This window comes from Phocoena phocoena, chromosome 3, assembly GCF_963924675.1.
Source record: "Phocoena phocoena chromosome 3, mPhoPho1.1, whole genome shotgun sequence".
Taxonomy (NCBI): Eukaryota; Metazoa; Chordata; class Mammalia; order Artiodactyla; family Phocoenidae; genus Phocoena; species Phocoena phocoena.
The window spans coordinates 938,141-957,576 of record NC_089221.1 but is presented as its reverse complement, the minus strand read 5'-3'; the positions used below and the strand labels follow the sequence as shown (position 1 = coordinate 957,576).

General features: G+C 59.2%; 1 protein-coding gene across 1 annotated transcript in view; it reads left to right on the top strand.

The window, feature by feature from the left end:
* Positions 1-17,661, top strand: part of SLC6A3 (solute carrier family 6 member 3) — a 33,737-nt gene extending 16,076 nt beyond the window's left edge. The window contains exons 6-14 of the mRNA XM_065873463.1: positions 2,320-2,423; positions 3,872-3,996; positions 7,452-7,564; positions 8,707-8,835; positions 9,476-9,575; positions 11,862-11,962; positions 13,118-13,285; positions 14,086-14,157; positions 17,638-17,661. Of these exons, the coding sequence (XP_065729535.1) occupies positions 2,320-2,423; positions 3,872-3,996; positions 7,452-7,564; positions 8,707-8,835; positions 9,476-9,575; positions 11,862-11,962; positions 13,118-13,285; positions 14,086-14,157; positions 17,638-17,661 (936 nt within the window). The remainder of the gene's footprint in view (positions 1-2,319; positions 2,424-3,871; positions 3,997-7,451; positions 7,565-8,706; positions 8,836-9,475; positions 9,576-11,861; positions 11,963-13,117; positions 13,286-14,085; positions 14,158-17,637) is intronic.
* Positions 17,662-19,436: the final 1,775 nt, after the last annotated feature.

Genomic DNA, 19,436 nt, shown 5'->3' with positions numbered 1-19,436 from the left:
GAAGAAATCAGAGAAAAGTGGGAACCGGTGGTTGTCACAAGCGAGGTAGATCGGCAGATGGACGAGACAGAAAATAGATTTCAGGTGGACGGATGATGGCTCATACGCAGACAGGCAGTGGATGACGGACGGATGACAGAGGACAGGCGTAGGTGGTGGGCGACGGAGACACAACAGGACTGGACCTGACCTGAGTGTCCCTGCCTCTAACAGTCCCGTCAGCTAGGGAGGGGAAGAGCAGAGACCAGGACAGAGCAGGCCCACAGCACTGGGCTGCTGGGAGACCGCGGTCCCCAAAGGACAGGTCTATGCAGTCCCCAGCGCGGAGGCTGGGGCTGTTCCTGGTGCCCCCGTGGGGTTCTGGCTGACTTTGCACCATGTCCTCCAGGACAGAGCAGGGCCTGGGCCTCACCCGCTGGGCGGCCATCCTGAGCCGTCCTCCCAGGACTGCTCCGGGCCCAGCGGCTGCCTGTACGCCCTCTCCCAGGCTCAGGACAGCCTCCCTCAGAGACTGAGCGGCCCCGGCACCCTTCCCCTGGGGCTTGGCAGTGGGGGACCAGGTCCCACAGGCCCTGAGGGGATGTGGTTGGGGACTGGCCCAGATCGGGGCGCAGGGCCCCAGCACCATCCCAGGCTCGTCCCTGCCCACCCCCTGGGGGTTCAGCCATGGTGGCTCAGTCCAGAGGGGCTGAGGGAGGGGCCTGGCCAGGTCCTCACTGGTCCGGGCCGGGTGGGAGCAGAGGTTCCACTGAGGGGCCTGCCCGGCACGCGGATGGGGCGGAAGTAACCGTCGGCTCCGTCCCTTCTTGTGCCCCTGGCACCGGGGACCCTGTGCTGCTCTGACGTGGAGGCTGCCCTGCATCCTGGGGCCATTTCTAGACCCCCGTGGGGATGAAGGGGACTGCCTTCGGGGTCAGCGCCACTGTCCTCAGTGGCACCCAGAGGCCCGGCCCTTTCAGGCCGTCCAGACTCTCAGTCGTCCATCTGCAGCTCTCGTGGAGGTGCTCCATCGGACAGGCGGGTCTGGGCTGGGCAGAGTGCTGTCTGGGAGGGCTCCATTCCAGCAGGAGAGAGGAGGACGGGAAGTAAAGGAAGGGCAAGTCCAGGCCAGTTCTGAGAGGCTGCCCAGGCGGGCCCCAGGGTGGACCGTGGCCTGGGTCTGGAGCTGGGTCCTAGGAGTGGCAGTGAGCAAAGGCCTGGACAGATGGCTGGGAGGCGTAACCTGATGGGTGAGCTGCATGTGCAAAGACTCTGGGGTGGCCACTGCCCACTGTGAGGACCTGGGGTTGAGAGGAGATAGGAGCCCCCTGGCGACACCGCCTCCTGTCCGCAGCTACCTGCCCAGACGAGCTGGCTGATGACCAGCACGAGGGGACCCCTTGGCCCCCTGCCCACCTGGCCACTCTAGGCCTTGAGCTGGGAAACATGCTGTCCCCAGTGCTGGGGTGACCCCAAGACTGGGCATGCTGCCCGCCCTCACTCAGTCACACTCAGGCCAGCTGCCCTGTGTCTCCAGCTGGGGAGCTCTGGAGTCACTGCCTGAGGACCTCGGCCCACAGGCCTGCACCACGGGCTGTGGGGACAGCCCCCAGGACCTTCCAGCACAGCAGGTCTGGCCAGGCCCCCAGGGGGGGCTTCCACTCTCTTCATCCCTGCCCCAGGCTACGCAGGGCCAAGGGGGGCCCACATCACCATCACCAGCTGGTCTCCACATCACCCTGACCCAAGAGGGTCGTGTCTGACTTTAAAATACCTTCTTGGTCCAGTATCGACTGCAGGCCTTCACCTGTCATGTGTGTCAGCACCCGGATGCCACCTGTGCCACCCCCAGCAAGCGCACACTGTCAGAGCCACGGTCAGCTCCACAGGCCTTTCTTCACGTCCCGCCGTGTGCTCACCCGGCACTCACAACGTGCTTCCGTGGGAAGGACGGAAGGCGGGTGTTGGTGGGCACGTGTCTGATTGAGGCACGCACGGCACACAGCATTTTCCTAAATCACTGCTGTTACCAGGGTCACGGGCCAGACCAGCCCTCACCAGTTAGAGTAATGAGGAACCGCAGGTCCTGCAACAAGACGCAGCCCCCTGTGTTTCAGGCTCTCTCGGGCCAGCAACGCGGGAAAGGTTTATTCCCTGAGATGACATTTGCTTGTTGACAATGATGTCGAGTTTAAGTTCGACCCTGTTCCTTGGAGCCCCTGGCATCGAAGGTGCGGCCGTCTGTGGGTCCACCCCAGGACCACTCCCTGCCCTTGGGCTGGCCGAGCCCCCCGCAGGGACCTCTCACCGCCGCTCTGTCTGTGTCCCTGCTCCGCGCAGGTCTGGATAGACGCCGCCGTCCAGATATGCTTCTCGCTGGGAGTGGGGCTTGGAGTGCTCATAGCTTTCTCCAGTTACAATAAATTCACCAACAACTGCTACAGGTGAGTCCTGGGCTCCTGTAAGAGGCTCTGCAGAGCCAAGTGGGGGCACAGCTGATATGGGGGGGCATCGTTGGCTTTAGGAGGTAATGTGTCCGTGGATGAAGGGAGGGGGAAATGAGCTGTGCTTGCAACTCCAAGCCAAATGGCTTTTAAAGTGGAAATCGAACAGGGAAGCTCTAGGCGCAATGTTGATTGTGGCTTTAAGGGAGCATTGAAGCAGTGGAGATGCTGATCACCTCGCTGGGAGGAGGCGTCCCGGACCCCCCACCCACCCACCCAGGCCCCTTCCTCTGCCCCCTGCTCCATCCCCTGCCCCACCCAGCCGGCCCCATCCTCCCAGCACTCAGGGCGGGTCTCCTCCCCCACGTGCCCCGCGAGGAAGGGCCTGCATGTGTCCCCACCTGGCCTGCACCTAGGGATCCTGGGCCCCAGGGGCATCCCAGACTCTGTGCAGAGGCCGCCGGGGACCCGGCACCAGGACGAGCCGGAAGGTGGCTCCACTGTGCGCCCAGAGCTCTGGCAGCGTCTCAGCTGGGGCCGCCCCGCCCGGATGACCTGAGTGACCCGCACCCACTTGCTGGCCCTGAAATCCTTCTGAAAACAGAGAAAGAATTTCATCCAGGACTGCTTTCTTTGACCCTCACGAGCCTGTATTTATTCTCTTTCATATCATGAGGGTAAAAATGCGGTAAAAATACAAAGGCGGTGCGCACAGCAAAATGGCCAGGCTGACCGCTCCCCAGAGGGCCACGCAAAGGTGGGGTCTGCGTGGCAGGGCCAGAGCCCACCCTGTGCCCACCTGGGTCTGAGCACCCTGCAAACGTCCTTCCACTCGGGCACCAGGAGGGCTGACCCCGCACTGCCCCCTCCCCTGCTCTCTGAATTCTCAGCCGTCAGAGTGGGGTCCACAGGCCGGCAGCACGGGACCCCCAGGAGCCGATGGGAAACACAGCATCTGGGCCCCACCAGACCCGCCCGTCAGAACCTTCATCTTAACAAGGTCCCCGGGAGACATCTCAGAGCCCGGCCTGGCAGCCCCTGTCGAGCAGGGCTAGGGACCCCTGTGGTCGCCTGTGCTGCCACCTGGAGCCCCAGCTTTGCTGGCGGGACTGTCTCGCCTTCAGCACTGAGTCGGGGGTCCCAAGAGTCCCTTGGTCCCCAGGCAAACATGGAGGGGCCGTAGGGCCTGGCCTAGCCAACGTCTGACCAGAGCCCTAAGCCGCTCAGTGGGGGCTCCAGGTGGGAGGTCCTGCCACCATCACCGGGTGGCAGCCTCCCTCCCGCAGGGCAGCCCCGGAAAGCCTCTGGGGCCGCAGGAGGGGCTGGCCTGCTCGACTGGGGAAGCGCCCCCGGAGCTGCCTGCCCCAGACGCAGTAAATTACGGATGATGACTGGAAATTGCAGCGGCTCCAGGCCGGGTGCTGAGACAGCACGTCTTGTTCCTGCAGAGACGCGATCATCACCACCTCCGTCAACTCGCTGACGAGCTTCTCCTCCGGCTTCGTGGTCTTCTCCTTCCTGGGGTACATGGCCCAGAAGCACAGTGTGCCCATCGGGGACGTGGCCAAGGACGGTGAGTGCCCCGGGGCAGGCAGCTCCCCCCCCACCCCGCCCGCTCCCGAGGTTCAGGCTGCCCAGTTCTCGACGAGTGTTTTCCCTGCAAACCTAGAGGGAAAGGCACAGGCCTCCAGCGCCCTTCCCAAGAGCGGCTGATGTGACTGAGAACAGGATCCTGGGTGCAGTGCACCCACTGCCTCCCCGCGCACCCTGCGCCCGCCCCCTCGGACCACCGTGCTGCATGCAGAGGCTTGGGCATCTTTGCCCCTTGTCCCAGTGCACCTTGCAGAGGCCACTCGGCTGCAGGACGAGGGTCTGGTTCCCTCACTGGGCGGCCCCCGCCGTTGTTTGCACCTGGCCAGGGACGTGAAGTTCAGGGCTCTGAGCTGTTCCGAGCGGCACGGACCTCGGTGTGGTCAGCCAGAGGGAAGCCGGGCTGGTTTGGACATAGCAGTTACTCTGTTCCAAAGCTTTTCCTCCAGATACCCAGTGGCCATGGCACGTGTAGATGGGATTTGGTTAATAGCCGAGAATCCCCTGAAGTCTCTGGACACGGTGACAACAGAGACCCACGTTCCCAACCTGCTCACCATGCCGTCACAGACACCGAGTGTCTGCAAACCAGGAAGTTAGCTGAGGGGGAGTGGGCGGGGGAGGGTTTGGGCCCAGGTGACACAGGGACCGAGCTGGGCCCCGCAAGAGAGAGCCCCCGGGGTGCTGGGCAGAAAGTCACGGCTTAGGACCCCAAGGCCTCCCACGACGGCCGCCACCCTCACCGGCCTGCAGGATCGCTCTGTGCGTGAACCAGGAGGGGCCTCCCCCGAGACCGTCCCGCTCAGGGGTGGGCCCCTCCCTTCCCCTGGGAAGCCCCTCTTCTCCCGGGGGCTGGGGGACTGATCTCCTCCTGGGTCCTCTCACTCTTCAGCAGGAGGGTAGCCTTCAGGGAGGGGCTGAGGGGGACAGAGGGCCAACCCCACCTGCGCCCGGAGCTCTCAGTGGGTCGGCCCGTCAGCCCATCCAGTTCTTGAGAAGTTGAGTGTTGGGAGCCGCACTTTTTTTTTTTTGAATTTTTGAACTTTATTTTATTTATTTTTTATACAGCAGGTTCTTATTAGTCATCAATTTTATGCACATCGGTGTATACATGTCAGTCCCAATCGCCCAATTCATCCCACCCCCAGCCCCACCCCCGCTGCTTTCCCCCCCTTGGTGTCCATAGGTTTGTTCTCTACGTCTGTGTCTCAATTTCTGCCCTGCAAACCGGTTCATCTGTCCCATTTTTCTAGATTCCGCATATATGCGTTAATATACGATATTTGTCTTTCTCTTTCTGCTTACTTCACTCTGTATGACAGTCTCTAGATCCATCCACGTCTCAACAAATGACCCAATTTTGTTCCTTGTAATGGCCGAGTAAGATTCCATTGTATATATGTGCCACATCTTTTATCCATTCGTCTGTCGATGGGCACTTAGGTTGCTTCCATGTCCTGGCTATTGTAATAGTGCTGCAGTGAACATTGGGGTGCATGTGTCTTTTTGAATTATGGTTTTCTCTGGGTATATGCCCAGTAGTGGGATTGCTGGGTCGTACGGTAGTTCTGTTTTTAGTTTCTTAAGGAACCTCCATACTGTTCTCCATAGTGGCTGTAAAAATTTACATTCCCACCAACAGTGCAAGAGGGTTCCCTTTTCTCCACACCCTCTCCAGCATTTGTTGTTTCTAGATTTTTTGATGACGGCCATTCTGACTGGCGTGAGATGATATCTCATTGTGGTTTTGATTTGCATTTCTCTAATGATTAGCGATGTTGAGCATCCTTTCACGCATTTGTTGGCCGTCTGTATATCTTCTTTGGAGAAATGTCTATTTAGGTCTTCTGCCCATTTTTGGATTGGGTTGTTTGTTTTTTTACTATTGAGTTGCATGAGCTGTTTACACATTTTGGAGTTAAATCCTTTGTCCGTTGATTCGTTTGCAAATATTTTCTCCCATTCTGAGGGTTGTCTTTTCGTCTTGTTTATGGTTTCCTTTGCTGTGCAAAAGCTTTGCAGTTTCATTAGGTCACATTTGGAGCCACACTTTGAAAGCAGGAAACAGAGGTTTGGAGACGGGGCGGACAGACCCCTCCAAGACTGCGGTGGGAAAGCTGGGGGCTGGGGTGAAATCTCAGCAAGTGCTTCCAAATCCATACTCTTTCCTGTAGGAAAAAAAAAAAAAATCCAATATAGACAGGAGAAAGGGAACATAATGCAAATAAGTACAGAGCAGTGAAATTTACTCTGTTGCATTTATGCATTTTCACCGCTCTTTTGCCCTTTATTATGATAAGTAGCAATAGTTTGCAAGAGCCTCCATTAACCCCTGAAGTCAGCTGAATGTATTCTATGCATTTCCGTGACAAGCAAAGTAAATGTCATTTATGGCTCTAATTCTCAAGAAAACAGGGTGAAATGTTATCCCAAGAACAGAAATGAAAGGTGAGGATGTTGGCCTTACGTTCAGCCGAGCACATGGTTATAGCTTCCTGGGTTTGTGGCATTTAGACTGTAGAGCTTTTCAAACGAGCCACCCCTTCGCTCCACACCGGAAACCCTGCTCCTTCCGTGGGGTTGGGAATCGCAGAGCACAGGCCTGACACCAGGGCTCCTAAGAGACCTTGGGAGGTGGGCCCTGGCTCTGGCCTTCGTCTGATTCTCTAGAAGGATCAGTAAGTGCCCTGTTCCTAACAGCTGGCACCCGAACAGGCCCCGCTGAGGACGAGGGAACCAGAAAAGTTGTTACACCTCCGTGATCAAGTGCTTGGGAGACCGTGCCAGGGAGCTACATGGCACATCTTTTTAGGTTACCCATGAAAATGATCAACTAGCGGTTTCCCGTGGGCATCTTTTTTACTTTGGGAGCACTTGCTGAGATTTTACCCCAGCCCCCAGCTTTCCCACCGCAGTCTTGGAGGAGTCTGTCCGCCCCGTCTCCAAACCACGTAACAGTGCATGGTTTCTAAAGATGATACTCGAGTAATATGTTGGCGCAGAAAAGTATTTACAGCGTGGGCTACGCGGGAGGTGGGCCCTGGCTCTGGGCATGCCTCTCGGGCATGCCTGAGCGTGTGGGCAGCGCACATGTGTCCACGACGGGCACAAGAGACAAACCAGGAGGTGCCCCGAGTGCTTGGAGGGATAAAGGGTAGGGCCCCTGGAAAGCCCCTCCCACCCTCTTCCCGTTGGCTGTGCCCCCTCCTCTCCCAGGGCCCGCACAGCCCCGGGAGGCGGTCGGCAGGCTGGAGGGGACAGAACAGAGGCCCTCCCTCCCATGGATCCAGTCTCCATTCTCCAGAGTCCTGGGCCCTGAATTCCAGGAGGGAGGACTTTCCAAGGAGGGTGGAGATAAGGCCGTGGGCAGGGCTTTGTGGTCTCCGGGCGGGGGTGGAGCTGGGGGTGGCGGGAAGCAACGGCGGGGTCTGCTTTCAGGGCCGGGGCTGATCTTCGTCATCTACCCCGAGGCGCTTGCCACGCTCCCGCTGTCCTCCGTCTGGGCCGTGGTCTTCTTCGTCATGCTACTCACCCTGGGAATCGACAGCGCCGTGAGTGACCTCGGCGCTCCGCGTGCCGTGGGCCCGCCAGTGACAGCCAGCCCTCACAGGGCCAGGCCGGCCCCAGATGCCCTTGCGGGTCTCCCAAACCCCTGTGCCTGTACAGAGCCCCTGCGTGGGAGGCAGGGTCCCACAGTAACTGGCAAGGAGGCTTCAGACCAGCTCTCCCCTCTTCTTTCCCTGGGGGTGGAGGGGCACAGAAAGCCCCCCGAGAGTCCTAAACACACAGGCACAGGGCCGGGGGCAGCAGGGCCGTGCAGGAAGACGAGGCAACGGGGTGATGGGACTTGCAGGGCCCGGGCAGCCTGCCCCTCAGCCGCCAGGAGGAAGGGTGCCCGTGCGGGGTGGGAAGCGGAGGCTGCGGCCAGGCCCGCTGAGCATCCTATAGCGGCCCTGCGTGCGCATGGGCGCTGGCTCGGCAGGCGGACTTCCTCGGGCTACTCCTCCGCGTGGCCTGCTGGGACCGCCAGCCGAGACCCCAGGCCCCACGCTCATCCGAGCTTCCTGGAAAGTGCGGAGGACCACGGATCCCCACCCTGTGACTGCTGGTCACGCGCTGTAGCCCTCCACCTCCATCTCCCCGTCAGCCTTGTCACCTGCCCACTGGGTGGGCACAGCCCTTGGCGGTGACTCCCATAATCAGCACTTCCTGGAGGAGGCGGTCCCAACAGAGCAGGGCAGAGAGGCTCCCCAGCTGGCCGGGTTTCGTGGGCGACACCCCGTCACGACAGTACTGAGAGTCAGGAGGGCTTAATCGGTGAGGGCATGGCCAGTGGCCAGGCCAGGTCCTCCCTGGGAGCGAAACTAAGCCGCGCTTGTGGGACAGACACTTGCTTAGAAAAGCCCAGCACAGCTGAGCCTTTGTGGCGACGCAGGGGACGGTATTACGAGGGCCACGTAGCGCTCCACCCCCGTCTGGCAAATCCTCACCAGGGGACAGGGCATCTACCCCAGGTCCTCGCTCTCCGGTGGCCGCGTCTCCAGAGCAGCCCTTGCCGAGGGTGCATTCGGCACCCCAGACACCGTGCAGCTCCTGGGTGTGCGCGTCCGTTGAGTTGCCCGAATGGGGGCCTAGGCGGGGTGCAGAGCGCCGGCCCCGCCCCCAGCGCTTCTCTGCCCTGTGTCGGCTGCAGATGGGCGGGATGGAGTCGGTGATCACCGGGCTCATCGATGAGTTCCAGCTGCTGCACAGGCACCGGGAGCTCTTCACCCTCGTCATCGTCCTGGCAACCTTCCTTCTCTCCCTCTTCTGCGTCACCAACGTAAGTACCTGCGTACCTGCGCTCGCCCGCCTGACGATGTCTCATTAGCATTTGGTGTTGGGCAGCAATGGTTACTGCTGTCAGACCAGACAGAACCACAGCATTTCCGAGGGCTGCACCCCTCCAAACAACCCATGACCTGTAATACGCGGGTGGCTGTGGTCACACTCGGGGTGGCCTTGAACACACGCAGGGAGCCACGGTCACTCAGAGTCGCCATGGTCTCACGCGGTCCCTGGGTGCCTGAGCACTTGGTCTGGAGTGTTTCAGAACCTGGACAGCTCCCTGGGAAGAGCCCGTGGATTTGTGGGCCTGGAGGGTCAGGGGAGGCCTGTCGGGGGGATGCAGGACCCAGGTCCCCTCCCTCACAGAGGCCCTGCCAGCTTTGGCATTTGCTTTGCCTTCATCCCTAATTGCTGGGGAGGAGAGGAGTTTTTCTTTTTCGGAATAGATGGGTCCCTAAGTAGCTGCTTGTGTACTGAATTTTAGTGATTCAAATAACACTCTCTAGGGAGTAAACTAGAAGTTGTCTGTCAACTGAAACTGCAGGCCAAGTTTATGCTTTGGAAAGCTCACCTTCGTGGGCGAGGCGTGCCACACCAGGCACCCCGAGTTCAGCAGGCGCTCCCGTCTCTCCTAGGGTGGCATCTACGTCTTCACGCTGCTGGACCACTTTGCGGCCGGCACGTCCATCCTCTTCGGGGTGCTCATGGAGGTCATCGGGGTGGCCTGGTTCTACGGTAAGGACGGAGCTTTCCTCGGGGGGCTGGTGTGCTCCAACCGCAAAGACCCAGCCCCTGTGCCGTCACTGCGACCAGCAGGGCCGGCGTCCTTGGGCTTTGTCGCTGTGCTGCTTCCTTTTTGGCAAAGCTGCCCTGCTCTGTGGTCACCACACATCACAGAGGAGGCTTGGCAGCCAGCTGTTCCATGGATCAGTGAGGACAGCCTGGACGGCAGCCCGAAATCCTTACCGCGGTCAGAGCACTCGGTGTGGCCACATAATCACGCTGCTGGTTCTTGAGGAGGAAGGATTTGCGAGGACGCTGGGACACTGGCTGGTGCTGGAGGCGAGGTCTCCGCACCGAGGTGGCAGGGGAACAGGCTGAGTGGGCTTCTCTCTGGGGACGTGCCACTAAGGCCCTCAGCTGACGGGAGGGGTGACGGTGGTGTTCAGAGAGCCGCTGTTCAGCGTCAGGCCAGAGCTCCTGACCCTGCGCGGACAGCACCACCTGGACTCCAGACCATCCCCCGCCCTGGTCCAGCGCTCATTCGTGGATTAGGCCTGGGAGCCCCTCGAGGTCAGAGGCCTGCTGGTCAGCAGGCAGCCCCTGGAAGGGGTGCCGCGTGGCCTGCAGCCGTGCTCCCCGGCCCCTCCTGGGGCGCCTGCCGTGTTTCCCGGGATGTCCTGCTGTAAGTTTGACAGCTGCAGACGCTGTGCCCTTTCCAGGCTGCTGCCCGGGCCCACCTTGAGCTCTCTCCGTGTCTTTCCTGTGACCTGGAGTCATGATAACGGGCACACTCCCCTGCATGTGTACGTGCTGTAGCCCAGAGCCGAAGGTCTGTGCTGTCCAAGAACCGCAGTGTCGCAGCAGCCCCGGCGTCACACGAGGGGGCCGTGGTCTCTGCCTCGGCCCTGGAATTACAACCTGAAAAGCACTCCAGCTTTGAGAGGCTTAACTTGGCAAATAGTCCCTATTCCAAGAACTCTCCCAATTATAGTTACTTTGCTACAGAAAAGGGAAATATCAAGCTCTCTGTGCCTTCGTTGGCACCTGGAACCAATACTTGTCTATAGCTTTAAATCATAATCTCCCCACCCCCAAATAAAACCTCAGAGAAGGAGAGAGAGTACTTCAAACGTATCCCACAGCCATGAGCGTGGGGCTGGCGGAGACGGGAGGGAGGCTGGCCCTGCAGGGACCAGGTGCTCCCCAAAGCCTCTGAAGACAGAGGTCACGCTGTTTCTCCGGACGGCGATTCACACCCAGAACGCACCCACCTCTCAGTGCCCCCAGGTCCCTGTGGACGGGTTGGCCCGCCCTGGACCTGCTTAAGGGCCCGAGGGGCCTGGTGGACACGCCCGTCTTTGCTGGCCTTTGGGGTCAGCCCCCTCCACCCCACTCCTCCAGGGTCCGAGTCCGGGATCTGCGGATGGGGTTGGAGTGTGAAGAGGGGATTCTGCAGGGCAGTGTAGCTCTGCTGTGTCCCTGCATGTGACACAGACTCGGCCAACCAGCTGCTGTCACGTGACCAGAGGCCAGGCCAGGCTCAGGGCAAGGGAAATCACTGTAAGATCTGGAGAGAGCTGTGGCACACGGAGCTTCCAGAAGTAGCTTTCCTTACAAAAGAATGTTCCCATAAACGGAGCGGACATTGTGACACGTGCTACTACAGCATGGAGGAACCTTGAGGACATCATGCTCGGTGACATAAGCCAGTTACAGAAGGAGATCCTGTAGGATTCCCGTGAGGTCCCCGGAAGAGTCAGGTTCACAGACAGGAAGTAGGATGGGGGCGTGGCATGGGCTGGCCGAGGGGGTGGGGAGTGAGCATTTAATGGGGACGGAACCTCAGTTGGGGAGGATGAGAACATTCTGGAGGTGGTGGTGGTACTTGCACGACGGTGTGAATGTACTCAATGCCACTGAGCTGTGCACTAAAAATGGTTAAAGTGGTAAGTTTTATGTTATATGTATTTTACCATGATTTTTGTAAATGAAAAAACAGTGATTACAGAGGGGAAGCAGGGATGGCCGTGGGCCACAGGGAGGAGGACCTGAGATGGGAGGAGGGCGGAGGCCCCACAGGCCCCCTTGGGGTCATCGGTGATCCCAGTGTCACCACGGGGACATGCATCGGACCCGGGTCAGCAAGACCCCTGGGCGGCTGGGTGGGGCGGCCTGGGCACCAGCGTGCCTCCCGAGCTCCAGGTCCGCTGGGGGTGGCCCGGGGCTGGTGAGGGCCCGGCGGGGCCCGCGTCTCGGGCAGGTGCCGTGCTGACCGCGTGCTTGGCCACCTCCCCGCAGGCGTGTGGCAGTTCAGCGACGACATCAAACAGATGACCGGGCAGCGGCCCAGCCTCTACTGGCGGCTGTGCTGGAAGTTCATCAGCCCCTGCTTCCTCCTGGTGAGGCCCCTCTGCCCCGTTCCCCCGCCACCCGGTCCAGCAGGGCCCACACACGCCTGATGCTGGGGGAGGGGCTCGGTGCTGCCCGGGGACCAGGGTCTCCACGGGCGGGAGTCAGCAGGAGGGCAGGCTGGCCCCCCACATCCTCTGGTCTCCTGAAGGTCCGCCCCCGACTGGAGCCACTGAGAAACCACTCATGGGAGGCAGGGCTCCCACCCGATTAAGGCCCGTGTGTGTCCTGCTCGGCCCCTGTGCTTGGAGGGCATCAGCTGACCTCTGCCTGGAGGCCCGAGAGAAGGGTTAGAACCTGGGAAGACGGGTGCTCAGATGCGAGGCCGGACGGGAGCCGCTCAGGTTCTGTGACAGCACAGCCCCCAGGGCTCCCCAGTAGCTGCTGTCGTCCAGGCCATGGGTCTGCAAGCTCGGGTCTGCAAGCTCGGGCCTGCGGCCAGGTCCACCCACCGCCTGTTGCGTTGGAACACGGCCGTGCTGGTTCATCCACACATCCACACCACAACCTCAGAGCTGGGTGGCTGTGACCGAGCCCCGACGGCTCACGAAGCTGGAACTGCCTGCCCTGTCTGGTGGCCCCAGGCAGCCGTTCAGCGGCCTTCCAGCTCTGAGTGCAGAGCCCAGGCCGGCGAGCACCTCGTGACCTTGGCCCTCCTCCTGTCCAGCCAGCCCAGCGGCCCCCAGGGTGTCCACGGACGGGGCAGGGGCCTCGGGCAGCGCCCCCTCCACCCCGAGGGCCAGTGAGAGAGGAGGCGGAGTGGGGGTGAGGTTCCCAGTTCAAGCCCCAAGCTCCCTGAGCTGCTCCAAACCCGCAGGGGCTGCTGGTCACCCCCAGCTACCCAGCAGCCTGGGGCATGTGACCTCCAGACCGGCCAGGTGTCCTGCTTCTCCCCGTGTGGCAACCTGTGAGGTGTACAAGGGACAGTGAGAGAATCCCCGCCCATCAGACTTAAGAATTGGAGGGATGTGCGCCCCGCAAGCACCCCCGCCCCATCCCGCAGCAGCCCCGGTCTGCAGAGTGCACACAGACGCCCACTGCCCAGGTTCACGGCCTAGTCCCGTTGTGCGGGGGACCCTCCACCGGAGCCACCCGCTTGGTACCCCTGCCCCCAGCCGCCCCTGACCCCTGTCCCTCGGTTTCAGTTTGTGGTCGTGGTCAGCATCGCAACCTTCCGGCCCCCGCACTACGGAGCCTACATCTTCCCCGAGTGGGCCAACGCGCTGGGCTGGACCATCGCTGCATCCTCCATGTCCGTGGTGCCCATCTACGCTGCCTACAAGTTCTGCAGCCTGCCCGGCTCCTCGAGGGAGGTGTGTATCTGGACGGGTCTCCCTCACCTGCCCTTCCCCCCCGCCCCCGATTGTGAGGCCACCAACAAGGTCAGGCGGGTGTCCCTGTCCCAGGCCTGCTCCCGCCTGCTCGTCTCTGCCCAGCAGGAGGGGCTGGAGGGGCCGGTGATCATGCCAGAGACACGTGGGCTGGTGTGGGGGTGGGCTGTGCCTGTGCGTGTGTGTGTGTGTGTGCGTGCCTGTCTTTGTGTGTGCACCTGTGTGTGCCTGTCTTGGTGTGTGTGTGTCCTCACCTGGGCACATACACGTGCGTACTTGTCTGTGTGTGTCTCTGTGTGTGCACACATGCTCTACGGCGTGCAGTGCAGGTGGAAGGGCAGTGGTCTGAGGGTGGGGGTGGAAGCAGGGGACCCGCCCTCTCCTGGGGCCGAGTCCACGTGGGGCCGAGCAGGGCCAGCGGGATCCCCAGGCGGGCACCCCCGTGTGGGTTGGGGGTGGCTCTGGGCCTCGCAGTCGCTCGGGCAAGCTTCTGCGTCACCTATGAAGGAGGAGGTGGGTGGGTTGGGCACGGGGGTCCCTCTACCTCACATCTTGATGCCGGGATTCCTGGAAGAGACGGAGGGCACCTTTGCTCAGGGCCCACCACGAGCTTGACGTGGAGACGAGCCTCCTCCAGTAGTGGCTACTTCGAGTTGGGCTGGACTTTGCTCCAGGGTCTAAGGAGACCCAAGCCATCAGCTCCCACATCGACAGCCGTTGAGCAGGGCCCGTTCACCCCGCTGAGGCTGGGCCGGTACCCACAGTTGCTCCTTGTCTTCTAGAAGCTGGCCTACGCCATCACGCCCGAGAAGGATCACGAGCGGGTGGACAGAGGGGAGGTGCGCCAGTTCACGGTGAGTGCCACTCTCCCCGCCGCTGGCTGGGGGCGGAGGCGACCTGGGTGGGTGACCCTCGTCCAAGCCCAGAGCGAGGTGCATGGTCAGGACGCCCGCGTCAGCTGTGAATGCTGCACAGCCAAGCCCTTCCAGGGCGTGGATGCTCTGACTCAAAAGCTGTGCGAGGGACATGATTTTAGGCAGGGGTGGAGGTGGGGGCCTATTGGGACAGAGAACTTCCCCTTACGCAGTTTGAAGGGTCGCGACTTGGTTGCAGGATGCTCTGTTTGTGCTTTGCTTTCTGCCTCGTTCATTTCAGCCCTGTCATTATTTCTCCTTTCTACTTTCATTGGTCTACTCTGTCATACATTTACTAACTTTTGAACTTAGACCATGGATCATTAATTTTCAACCTTTCTTCTTTTCTAACATAAGCATTCAAGGCTAAGAATTTCCCTCAAAATACCCTGTTGGCTGTGTTCCACAACTTTTTTTTTCTTATAATTAGAAATTGTTGTTAACGTCTTTATTGGAGTATAATTGTTTTACAGTGTTGTGTTAGTTTCTGCTGTATAACAAAGCGAATCAGCTATATGTCACAACGTTTAACACGGCATTTTGTGTATCATTTAGTTCTAAGCATATTTTAATTTTTGTTGTGACTTCTTCCACCCACGCTTAGAAGTCTGCCTTTAAATTCCCCAATATATGGGGACGTTTCATTTATCTTTTCGTTATTGATTTCTAAATTAATTGCATTGTGTTCAGACACCTTTTTACTCATTCTTTGGAGTGTACTGATACTCCTTTATGGCCAAGTACCTAATCAAATTTTATAAGTGCTACGTGTACCTTTAGGTGAGATGTATTCTCCAATTGTTGATATGCGATTCTCCTTCTGTCCATTAGATTGAGCTTGTAACTGCGTTGTTCAAATCTTTTACAATTTTGCACATTTTAGCTCTGTTTAACCATCAGTAATCAGTAGATATTTATGGGATATCTGACCCTGAAAACATATTTGTGCAATTTCCCCTTGTAGTTCTACTGGGTTTTGCTTTATCTACTCTGAGCCTGTTTTCTGGGACAGGTATGGGTTCCGAATGATCACACCTACTTGGCCGATCCTTGCTCCCTTGCCGTGTTTTTGCTCTTAAAGTCCTTCTTGTCTGAGGTGACTACAGCTGCACTAGGTTTCTTTTGAGTTTACCTGAAATGTCTTTTGTGATCTTTTAACTTCCAACCTTGCAATCATCTTAACATTTAGGTGTCTTTTGCAAACCTCAAATACACTGGAATGCTTTAGTCTGGCAACTGGGCAGATTTAATCCACTTATATTTGTTGTGATTATTGGTCAGTGTCAGTTGACTTTTCTCATAAGGGGTTGAGTTCTGCTGCTGCTTCACACGTCTGGTCATTGTTAATTGGATTCCAGATATTGTGAGTTTTACCTTGTTAGAGGCTGGATGTATCTGTGCTCCTTTACATATTCTTAAGCTTTGTTCTGGGTCATCATTAAGTTACTCGGAGACAGTTTGATCTTTGGAGGACTTGGCTTTTAAGACTTGTTAGGTGGGACCAGAGCGGCATTTAGTGGGGGGCGGTTTCCAATGCTGGTGCAAGACCTTGGTGAACACTCTACCCGGCGCCCCGAGATCCAGGAGATGCTCAGGCCTGGCTGCGGGGCGGACACAGCTCCTGTCCTGTGAGTTTCAGAGACATTTCCCGAATCCTGCTGGGAGGGTGTCTCCGGCCTCGAGTGCCCTAAATGCTCAGCTGAACCCTCGGGTCCCTGTGCACGTGCCCAGGGCTCTCAGTGCCGCACTCGCCCCTCTGCAGCTCCATCCTGTGAACTCCAGCCGCCTTGGGCTCCCCAGCAGTCACCCCACCTCATCAGGCCAGGGGTTCCCTGCCCCACCTGGGCGTCCCCTCCCCCGCTGAAGCCTAGATTGCCCCTCGAGGCCGCAATGGGGCAGTTGGACAGACCCCCCTGCTTGTCTCCCTCGGGGAATCTGTCCTTTGCCGTCTGGCCTCCTGTGTCTGAAAACCCATTATTATATATATTTTGTTCATTTTAAGCTGTGTCAGATGGTAGAATATATTCAATCCCCATTACTCCATCTGGACCAGAAATATCTTTTTTTTCTTTTTGGCTGAGCCGGGCATCTTGCGGGTTCTTAGTTCCCCGACCAGGCAGTGAAAGCACCGAGTCCTAACCACTGGAGCACCAGGGAATTCCCTGGACCAGAAATATCTTTGTCTGTAGCTGTGGCCGTTCACTTTGACGCTGCACATGGAAGTGTCACGTGTGCAGTTATGGAAAAGCGTCTCCATCACGTACCCCCTTCCTGTGTCCCCCTTCACCGACAGTCACATTGTCCACGTCTCTGGAAGCAGCAGTTGGCCTTGGAACTGTGTAGCACCGTACGTGGCATCTGTCACTTTTTAAACCATTTCTTACACAGCTGCCCAGTAATCTGAGGATCACACAACCTCTCTGGTCCGTGGGGATCTGAACTGGAGTTTCCGGTTCTTGCCGACCCGCCCCAGGTGGCTGCTACCTGTGTTTCTGCCCTCCTGGTTGCAGCTTCACGGCCTGATCTCCACCTGTGGGGACTCCGAGAGGCCCTGTAAGCACACCTTCCTCTGAGAAGGTCGCCTTCGGCTCGTGTGTGGCCAGGACACGGGGCCACTTCACCCCCGGGGGCGGGTCTCAGCTGGGGCCCAGGTGTGCCCCCCCCACCCCCGGCCTCAGCACTGGTCTGGGGCGTCCCTGGTCAAGCCCTGCCCTCTGGCTGCCCTTTGGCTGCTGTGTGGGTGTGTCCTACGGCCCTGCGGTGGGACCGGAGGCAGAATCTTCCTACCCCCGGTGTGGCTGTGTCAGAAACAAGCCCTGCCCGTCTTTGTCTGGAAACGTTTACAAAACACGGTTCTTGCCATTTAGTGTGATCGGATGGCTTGTGCTCAAAACTAAGCTGAACTAACAGCTGGGTGATAACAGGCGATGACATTTGTGGACAACTAAATAGGGCCCCTGTCCGTCTCACCCTTCCCCGAGTGGTGAACGAGGCCTCATCCCCCACCCACAGGGTCACAGAAAGCAGACAGCTCCACGGGGTGCAGGGTTCCACTGGGTCGCGATCAGAGGCCCCAGGGGGCCAGGGGCGTCGCAGGTCACGTGCGAGCCAGTAGGCGAGAGCTCTGGACCAGCCCAGGCACGCTGGCACCCAGTGTCTGCCCAGCAGCTGGTGCCACACTGGCCAGGGATGGCAGAGGCCACTGTGCCCGCCGACAACATCTCTTTGTGAAGTGATGACTTGTCTCCATAAAATTAAAAAGGGGGTCAGGTCTGTGGTGCCCCAGGAGCAGTGCTGGGCCCCCAGCCGCCCGCTGGGCTCAGGGATCTCCCAGCTACAAGCCGGGCCGCCGGCCCAGGAGCTGCTTTTATCCCAGGAGCTCCTCCCTTCACGTCTGAATAAGCCCTGTTTTCTTTCCAGCTCCGCCACTGGCTCATGGTGTAGAGGGGAGCGGAGGAAGGAGACCCGCAGGGCACCATCCACGGCAGGACAGAGGCAACGAAGAAGGGAAATCTGAGTTTCGAGAGAAAGGAGGGCTGCTCCCACACTGCACCTTCTGCTTCGCTGGACACGCTCAAGCCCTTCCCCTGACTGGTCACACCCTCTGTGCCACGGGGAGACGACCCTCTGTCCGCCGTGTCACTGTGTAGCTTCCCTAGTCTGTGCCCGTCCCGCAGGTAGAAACGTCTGAGTCGTGTTCTGTGCGTTAGAGCTGCTCCCTTCTCCCGTGCCCACCCCAGGGCCCCCTGGAGCCCACAGCTTGCTGTCATCCATGCGTGCAGGAGAAATACGATAATTATAGATTACGGATTCTCTGAGAATCCCAGCGCTCGCAATAGCTTCTGGGATCCTTTGTTTCGCTCGTATTAAAAATACCGAGTGCCATGTTTCGCCTAATTATGCAGAGGTGAAATGGCGGAAGCCATGCGAAAGGTGACGAAGTGGGACCACGTGTCCCCACGTCACACAGGTCTGCTCAGAGCCCACGGAGGGCCAGGGCCCGGGTGTGAGATGGGGGTGCTGTTTATTTCCTTGTAGCTACAAGAAAACTCCATAAAATGCATGTGGGCTGCCACGACTCCTGCCCGACGTGGACCCCCAGCCACGGAGGAAGTGAGCTCGGCACGAGCAGGAGTGCGTCCCCCGTGGTGGTCCCCGACCACGCAGAGCCCCCGAGGTGGCAGCCTGGAGCCCCGCAGTCTCGGGAGGGAGACCCCGCCGGAATTTTCTCTGAGGCACGTGTCACGTCAGGAAGAGCACTTGTTTCCTCAGGGAACGGCTTTTAGAATCGTATTACATGGGAATCAAAGCCCGTTCTCAGAATGCAGGGCTGGTTTCTGAAATCTGTTTGCTGACGTTCCCGTGGTCCTTGGCGAGGGTGTTGGACCCTCAGCTGAGAAATGCTCCCAGCACTGCCGTCCTGGAGGGAGCACGGCCACAGTCCAAGCACGTGCTGCTGGGCCGCAGGAGAGGCACTGCCAGACAGGCCCACGGAGGCTTCTTGGCCATCCCTGCGAATGGACCTCGGCCCAGGCCTGTGGAACCGGCCGCTCAGGGGAAACCAGCTTGCGGACCGGAGCGCGAGAGGAATCGGGCCCGCCCTGTCCTTCCCAGGAGTGTTGAGCACTCGTGTAGAAAACCCACGTTGTCCACGTCCATCTGTCTCACAGTGGCCTCTTGTGTGGTCGTCACCAACAATAAAAGAAACCCATGGAAAAACGGCCAGCTTCCTGCGCGATGTCATTTTGTGCCAGAGGCTGCCTCGGGCCCCCCCCCTCCCCCTCCCTTGAGAACCTGCCTTCACTCACCTCTCCCTGGCCAAGAGCAAGCACGGCCCTTCCCAGGTCCAGTGGGCTTAACCCAGACCCACCCCAGGGCCCCCGCTGGCTGCGCGCCATCCCTTCCTGCCCCCATCTGTCCTACCTCTCTCTCAAGCCCTCACCTGCCTGGTCAGCTCCCCTGCAGTCTCCCCAGGTGTCCAGACCCCAGCCATGTGGTCTGACCACTGCTACCGCCCAGCCCAAAAGCTTCTTCTGGGGAGACAACACCAGAGTCCTGAGTGGCTCCCTGCCTTTGGTCCCTAAGGATCTCTTGTCCACCCTGGCCAAAGAGGTCCTTCTAGACACCAGTCAGCTCTGGCCACAGCCCAGAGGAGATCTCCATGGTTTATCATTATGCTTGGACGCCACCTCTGGAAGTCTTCTCTGGCCCCGCTTCTG